This window comes from Nipponia nippon, unplaced genomic scaffold (genome assembly GCF_047370975.1).
Source record: "Nipponia nippon isolate SJK-2023a ecotype South Korea unplaced genomic scaffold, ASM4737097v1 scaffold_8, whole genome shotgun sequence".
In the NCBI taxonomy this organism is placed as follows: Eukaryota; Metazoa; Chordata; class Aves; order Pelecaniformes; family Threskiornithidae; genus Nipponia; species Nipponia nippon.
In genome coordinates this window covers 48,369,029-48,377,685 of record NW_028262402.1, presented here as the reverse complement: position 1 = coordinate 48,377,685, position 8,657 = coordinate 48,369,029, and the positions used below count along the sequence as shown (strand labels likewise).

The 8,657-nt window shown below is 37.9% G+C and overlaps 1 protein-coding gene across 1 annotated transcript in view; it reads right to left on the bottom strand.

The window, feature by feature from the left end:
- Positions 1-1,229: 1,229 nt before the first annotated feature.
- The window catches only part of MAP1B (microtubule associated protein 1B), a 76,757-nt gene continuing 69,329 nt past the window's right edge, over positions 1,230-8,657 (bottom strand). Inside the window, exons 6-7 of the mRNA XM_087742614.1 lie at positions 6,689-6,927; positions 1,230-5,962 (exon numbers count right to left, since the gene is read on the bottom strand). Of these exons, the coding sequence (XP_087598740.1) occupies positions 5,807-5,962; positions 6,689-6,927 (395 nt within the window). The 3' untranslated portion in view covers positions 1,230-5,806. The remainder of the gene's footprint in view (positions 5,963-6,688; positions 6,928-8,657) is intronic.

Below are 8,657 nucleotides of genomic sequence, written 5' to 3'. Positions count from 1 at the left end.
CAATACTTCTTAAGCTGATCGAATTTGTTCATTACTAACACTAGTGGAAATAAAATTTCTCCTCCTCAGCTGCTGTGCTGAAGAAAGGATCTTTCATTTGGCATCTGGAAGCAGCAAGCCAAATGCTACAGACCAGGCTAGCCTGCCCCTATCCACAGGTAACATGGATGGTCCCACCTGTGTAAATCCAGAACTTCACCCCACAACTGTGGGTGAATAACTGGGGTTGAAGCCTGACCTGGTCTGCTTTGCAAAATCATTTTAATATATTTTAAGTATCATCAGGCTATTCTACCACAGCAGCTCAAAAAACCTTGACGTAGACACATGTGGGATTATACTTGAGATGTAAGATTTGCAGCAGTTGACTCCCCTCATCTGGTCTTCATTTTCCTCTACTTTCCCATGCTCAACCCAATTCAAGCCAAGCACAGGATTTCTTATTAATGTCATTAGAAGTTAGAAATGAAACCTTAGACGTTGGAGACGGATAAGGGCCAAAAAAAAAGACTGCTGAAGGAAATCCCACAGGACCACTGCTTCTCCTGAGAGTGAGCACCCCTTGCTCCCTGCTGCCCCAGCCTTTACCCGCTTTCATGTCATTACCATCTCCCCAAGCTAAGAAATGTAAGCGTTAACTGCTGCACTTCACCACAGCAGGCATTGCAGCAGCAAGCAAAACTACAAAGGCAGAAAGGCTGATTTTACAGCATCCCTTTAACAGCAGTAGAGGAAAAGTCTGATGTTTATAAAGGAAAAAATGCTCCATCCCCTCTCATGGGGATTACTGGGCAGCAGCAGTCGGGAAGGGTCCATGTCCACTGGAGACAAGCTGTGCACTCTTGTTAAACTGCAACAACTTTGGAAAAGACCTCTTTTCAAACCAGGCCGGGCACAGTTTGCTGTAACTTTATTGGGTATCGTCTCTGACAGAGCCCCTTGAACATGTACTTACTGAAAATGAGGTGTTTTCTTATGCTGCTGAGGGATACAGAAATGAGAACAACAAAAAGAAGCCACGTCATGGTACATCATGGTAATGTTTTACGCCACAAGAGATAAGAGTAACCTTGCGCGTTTATTTTGTAATTTCTAAATAGAGACTGGTTCTTATCTAGCATTTAAATAGTCATTGACCTTCTGAGCAAAAAGGCATAGAGTAGGTAATTATGATTGAAGGAAAGGGAAAACTTAAAAATACGTACATACACAAAGACAAGAAACATGTCAACACCACTTTACCACTTTTGTATTTTATTGTGGAACTGAGTTTGTTTCCTTTACATCAAATATCCTCAATGGACGAGGGGATATTGCACACAAATATCATAAAAGCACTACATATTACTTCCACTGGAAACTAATTTTCTACATTAGATATGACTGGATAGAATAGAAGTGATGCAGGATTATAAGACATAATACCATACACAGCTGCAGACTGACACAAACACCATTCAGAACAAGAGAGAGGAGGTGTGTGAGGTGCTTCTCAGCCAGCAACAAGACTGTTTCTTTCCATAGTTTGGAAGATAATGGCTGCATGCAAATGTGTGAAAGCATATTTCAGATTTTGTCTTTTACAGTTGTGATTACAGCCCAGTCTTGACAAGGTAGCTCCTGTCATCTGGAGCTCCTAGCTAGTCTAGTGCGGAGAAGCTGCTTTTTTAGTTCTTCTCTTTTTTTTTTTTTTTTCTTTCTATATTTTTATGCCATTGTTTTATTTAGTTACTTGATTTTTTTTTAGATTTTTTGTAAATTCACAACAAACAGACTTTTTTTCTTTTTTTATTTTAAATAGCAAACATTTTTAAACCAGGTGAATAATATAATTGCATTCTAAGAAATGCTTACCCCTAGTTGCTTTTAGTGTTTTGTTCAATTATTAAGTGAAAAGATGAAAGCTTACAGTTTCTTTCAAGTGTAAACATTATACTTTTTCCTTTTCTAACAAATCCAGACGAACAAAATTACTATTTCTCTCAAAACATCATTACTGAGCAAGAGCCTCTGGCGACAGTTGAACAAAGAGAAGCGTATGACAGAAATGTCCCAAATGCACAGTAAGCGCTCTTTGGAGCTGACTTGCTTGTGGTGGGAGGGATTGAAAATTCAGTGAACAAATTGATTAAATCTTAGTAAATGAGTACCGGAACTCTCCTAAAATGCATAAGCTATCATAGACAATTTAAAAAAAAACAACATTCATATACACAGTTATGTCCAATCACCACAGTATGTAAAGTAAGTAAAAAAAAAAAATCAAAAGTGATTTCTATGAAAGATGGAATGAAAATAGAGGTCAATAAAGTCAGGCCCACCACAGGACTTTGAAAAGGCATGCAAGAGAGGCCCTGTCCAAGTTCAGGAGTGGGGTGGGATCTCCAAAGTTAATTCTTCATTGAATTATACAAAGCAGTATAGTAATAGCATAAGGATCATGACTGGGGATGCCGTTATGGGTAATACCATCATTTAAATAGAGTGTCCTTTACACTCAGATATTGAATGTTTATAATTAGAGTAATCAATAACAAACCATGCTCCTAGAAATCTATGCTGATCAACAGCACTCATCGTTAATGTACATGGTACATTTTGTTGGCTGTTACACTAAACTAATTGTGTAGTACTAGGACTAGCACAGTTAGATTAGTTCCACAGACAGGAAAGACATTAAGGGCAAGAGGAGCTAATGGAGGAGTTCATCGCTGTTTTGCACCCAGGCGCTGTTGTCATTTGAAAGGGAATGGATGGAACAGGCATTACAATATCTCAGAATAGCCAGACTGGGGTTTTAGTATTCTTGTAGCAGCAAAAAAGCAAATGTACATTTTAAGATCAGCTGTAACTGTCTAATTATTATTATTATTATTATTACTATTATTTTAAAAGTAAAACAAATGCTTGAGCCATCACAAACTTGCTTGGGGAGACTTAAGGCTTGATTCCAATTTCATTTACAGTAGGACCAAATGACTGTAACTTCCCTGACTGTAGTGAAATTGCTCCTGATTCACAGGAGTAAGTGGCGTAAGTGAGATTAGTCTCAGGACCACTGCTGTACTTAAAACAGATTTTCTACCAAAGCACAGATACAAACCATTTCAGATATTGTCAGAAAATCAGAAAATCTGTTCCCACCCACTCAAAAAGTTTGAAATCTGACCTATATAAGAAAGTAGACAAAGCAGAAAGAATTGTAGAAATAGTACAACTATTCTGCCAAACATTTTGCCTGTAACTTTGTAGACTATGTATTACAAAAGCAATTTTAAGTGAATGATTATGAGCCCAGCAAACATGCTTGTTTTCACAATACATTTCCATTTGCCTTTTATGCCATAGTAATTCTGAGTTATTCTTAACGACTTAAAAGGTATAGCAATAAATAAAACAGCATTGCTAGAGATACCTAAAAAAAAGAGAAGACATTAAAAATAAATCAAAACCCCCAACAACTGACAAACAGTAATTCACAGCATTAAATGGGCTTCAGGAGCCCACATTTAAAGGACCCTAAAGCAGTACTAAAAAAACCCTCATAAAAATTAGGAGTGCAAACATACACCTATTAAACAAAAATATCCTAACAATGTAAAATTGAAATAAATTATAAGTAAAGAAAATAAAATGAGGTCATAGTTCACTACATTGTGAAACTTAACACCAGCCATAATGGTGAATCATACAGACCAGCACATATCTCCATTCTGGAGGCCTTTACACCTTCTTTAAATTCAGATTTGCAATCCTTCTACAATGTAACAAGATTTTTAATTGGGGTAAAACTTCTGAGACTAAAAAATCCAAACCGTCTTAAACCACAGAACAGCGATGCTGTTCCTCTGCAAGCAGTCTAGAGAAGGGAAGGAAGGGGGAGAGGAAGGAGGAAAGGGAGGAGGAAAGGAAAGGAAAGGAAAGGAAAGGAAAGGAAAGGAAAGGAAAGGAAAGGAAAGGAAAGGAAAGGAAAGGAAAGGAAAGGAAAGGAAAGGAAAGGAAAGGAAAGGAAAGGAAAGGAAAGGAAAGGAAAGGAAAGGAAAGGAAAGGAAAGGAAAGGAAAGGAAAGGAAAGGAAAGGAAAGGAAAGGAAAGGAAAGGAAAGGAAAGGAAAGGAAAGGAAAGGAAAGGGGAAAGGAAGAAGACTTATTTTAGCTTATTGCTTATTCTATCTTTTTTCAAGATCTTGCGAGGGTTGAGAATGTAGGTTACACCATTGTAAGTATTAGGCAATCAACTTTTCAAATCCCATTTTCTGTCATCATCAATAGATTAATTTTACCACCAGGGTGCCCTTCCACCCCCCCACCCCCCCAAAGGTATTGGCAGTTGACTATTTTCAATAAATTTTACCTCAATATCCATTCTCACTAGAACCTTAAACAACATTATTCATTTATCTTAGAAAACTACTAAAAAAATTGCCTTCACCTGAAAAATTTTTCTTTGCATTTTCCTGTAAATGAAAATGTTTGTTAAAAATTCATCTATTAAAAGTTCACACAGCACTAAAAAAAAGGTTTCTGTACATTTGTTCCCATATTCACTCTTAAATTAAACAAATAAAATAAGGTAAGACAAAGGAAGGCTGAATACTGTACAGGCTTGCAGGTAACCTTTTTCATCATTCTGAATGTTTCACTAAGTTTTGTAACTCTGATACTGGACACCACTTCAATCTTGCTTCCACAGTACAAAAGAAGCTTTCAAAAAAATGCTCATCTTGCCTTGTTGAGCTGTCCAAGTGCATCAATGAAGCATTCATGTAACTAACATATGTAATATGTTAGTTCATAAAACTAACATAGCACCAAGCCATTTGACCAGTCAGATTGGTTTCTAGTACCACACATGCACACTCACACTTCTTTACTGGTGTAACTATGATCCTACACAGATGTTTTATAAATTTGCTGTCTCAACATTAAAAAATAAGTGCATCAAGTTTCTTTGTACATTCAAGTCACTTTCTAAGGCAAATTGTCTACTGTATGTACTCCCAACCGCTTTGGTATTTTGCTTCAGTTAATCAACAGTGGATATGGGTGTTCAAGCATGTGGACTGGTCAGTTCTGGCTGGAGTGAGTGGACTTTCACTGGGAGCATGCCTTAGACCAACAATTCTGCATGTTGAAAGAAAGGTTTTAGACTTCTGTATGGGGTGCAGACGTGCATATTTGGCCTATGATTGTTATGGTATGTCAGTATGCAGAGTTCAAATTAAAGTAGAAAACTGCTGATGAGTGTTTAGGTTGTACGTCCCTTCCTAGCCACGTTCTGTTTCTTTTTATTTTCCAGCTAACTTAATTCTATAAAAAAAGGATCCCCTTGCAATAGCTCAGATTGATACAAATTTAAAACTTTCTTTTCATGTAAGAGCATAAGCAGACTGCAGTAAGCGATACATCTATTGCCATGATACTAATGCAGATCTAATTATTTATTACTTTCTCCTCCTACCCCTCTCTCTCTTTCTCTCTCTTTGTGTTTCTTTAGAGGGCAAATGCCTCTAACTAGCAGAAGTCAGTTGGGGTTGCTAGTGCATGGTTTCCAAACGTTCAGCGGAGATGAAACTGGATCTGTATTTTCACAGTAATTTGAACCCTACTATGGGAATACTGTTATTTCCCTTAGCAATCAGCAAAGACTGAAAATATTAGTGACTTGCATCACTGTGACACAGTATAGCATTTGGCAGGTATATAGTTCAGCAGTTGAAATAGATGGGTTGAATTTTTAGAAAAGGTGTTTTCAAACTGAAGAATTTCTGGAAACAAAGTTTAATCTTGTGGTGCATGGTCTTGTTCTTACAGTTCAATCTTGCATGCAGGAAAAGATTCATCTTGCATAACAACAGTGCTGCTGCTTGCCAAAACCATGATGTTGAGATCCTGCTGTTTCTCATGGGTCTCTTGGTACCATTCCCTCATCACTTCTGAGTCATGGGTTGGGATTAAGGTCACCTGCAACACAAAACAGGAGAAGTCCTGAGGAATGGACAACAGAAACAGCTGATAAGAAAAACATCTTTGTAAGAAGCCCTGGCCAACAAGTATATTTCCTTTTTGGAAAGAGTGGGTCTTTATGCAATAAATACTTGAAAAAATGGATGGATAAAAGGAAATAAATATAGATGTAGGTAAAGTAAAATGACTGCAAAGAAGTAGTTTATAAAAATAAAACTTTGGTTTTGTATGATGCTGAGATGCAGTTCTCCAAAGAAGTAGCAGTCTGTAGTCTGCACTGATAGCTCTTCAGATTATGGCCAAATATTTTGTTTACTTACTGATCATGATGGAGAGGCACATGAAGTTTCCAAGTGTATGTGATTACCATATCAACCATGAAACATTCACTTTTCTTTCCTACTTACAAACTGTAATGTGTCCAAACTTGGATCATATATGGTATAGTAACAAGACGAAATAGCCAAACGGCCCTGTAAAGCAGCTCCCAACTGTTTTATTCACCAGCAACAGGTCAGAAGGGCCAGAAATGGGGAGCAGCTGAGTGTGGTGCAGTTCTGTGCTTCACTTGGGTGTCCTCTCACATCATCAGTGAAACAAGGTGCCCAGCCTGGGACCTCATTCCCTGGCAGCTGCTGTCCACTCCAGAGGCACTCTAGCTTCTCATAGTTGCTTCCCAGAGAAGGTTAAATTTCCAGGTAGAGATACTAGTGAAGAGCCTACCTGCATATTACTCTCCCACTGCGCCTTGCCTTCCAGCAAGGAGTCCAGAACAGCCCTGCTTGGTTCCTCAGCTGCAGAATCGTTCCCGCTCACGACATAGTATGATGACCGCACCCTCTTGAAAAACTCAACATCGACATTCTTGCTATTGCTGTGGTTGGGAATGTACACCAGATCCAAATACACTGGAGGTCCTGGAGGCACTGCTGTAGATTTTGCCACCTTAGTATTCCCAGGTCCTTTGGAAATCAAACAGCAAAAGAATATATAACAGGCTGGTTAAAAACATGCATTTATTAATTACCGTTATAACCGCTGAGGTGAGATGTGTCCAAATATGGCATTACCCTCCTACATCAAATGACATGTTCCAGCTTTGTTGTATCCCAATCACAATTGTAATGGGAGGAAAAACTTGAGTAACTGTAACTATATAATACAATAAAAACTCACTACCACATAATCAAAAATTTACTGGACCTTTCCAATATTATTGGACCTTCCCAACTATTATCCAATAATTACTATGGAGGACTGTGATTACTGAATTACCATTCAATAAACACTGGTATTATTTTCCAGGTTAAGTACAGCTTTTTGAAAGTCTGAGGTATGCATGATTATAAAACCTAGGTTCACACAAGGAGCCATGCAGATTGGAAGCAGCTCCGAGATTTGGGGTATCAGCACATAGCAAGACATGGTAGCTGTTGATACGCTCAGACTGCCTTACAGGTGCACCAGGAAGCTACTACATGTGAGCAGAAACAGGGTCAAAAAGGAACTTGGGAGGACAGAGAAACTTGTAAAGCAATTACTTCAGGGAACTGAGAACAAGTGTTTGTTTGCCTGCTCAATCCTTATTTGCATACACAAATTAGCCACTTCTCACAAAAAGTAGGGGGAAGCACGTTTTTGTTGCTGTATGTGGTATAGTACTTCTTCTAAATGCTTCAGTCAAAAGCAAGTTCAAAGTTTAAACACTCACATTAAAAATATTACCCCCCAAAAAGATGCTTTTGCTATGCACTGGAACATGGTGTGAACTGAAAATCAGGATTCAACCAGTAACTTTATCTAGATGACCACGATTTATGTTCTATTAGCCTTCTCATGTTGTTACAGAGGATGAAGCTTGATAAACAATTATCTGAGCAACACACTCTATTTACGGTCACATACTGTAAGGCCAGTAATGTCCATTACAGTTGTCTAGCATGTCCTGCCATTCATCATAGGGCAATATGCCAAATAAGCATCATGATATGATGAGATTTCCTGAATTAGAGAGTTTTTACTCTTGGTTATGTTACAAAATCTTTTATCATCTTTTAGCATAAAAATCTGTGATATATCTTTCCGAATTGTGGATACCAACACCAGATAATATTAGATGTTACATTTTGCACTTAAATGTCATTATCAAATACAGCCTTGTCTTCTGCTCTAGTGTATACTTGAGCAGTATGCTTTAAGGAAGAAGAACCTCATATAGAGCTAAAGTGCTGGAGAAATGTACAGCATGAGGGACTACACGGCTGCTTTGAAATACATCTACTAAAAGAGACATGCAAACGATAGTGTAAGAACGGAACAGTGGACCACTTAAAATGGGGAAGCTAAAGACAGTTGGATGCTTGTTTGTTTGTATGGAATCCTAGACCTGCTCCTTGTAAAAAAGCTTTCAACAGAACATCAGTCCTGACAACAGCAAAATGAAAGTATCCCCCAAACACTCTCTAACAAGATCTGCCGGAAACAACAGATTAGCACAATGCCTTCTTCAGTAATCTAATTCATATTTTACTGCTACTTAGAATACACAACAGTGATTCAAAATGACATAAACTGTCTGTATGTTTAGTTATCAGTGATGGCATAAGACTTTAACCAGATTATGTGATGTACATGCCTAGTTCACTGAAAGTGCCCTTACTTCTGTTATAATTTTTTAAAATACTCATTTTAA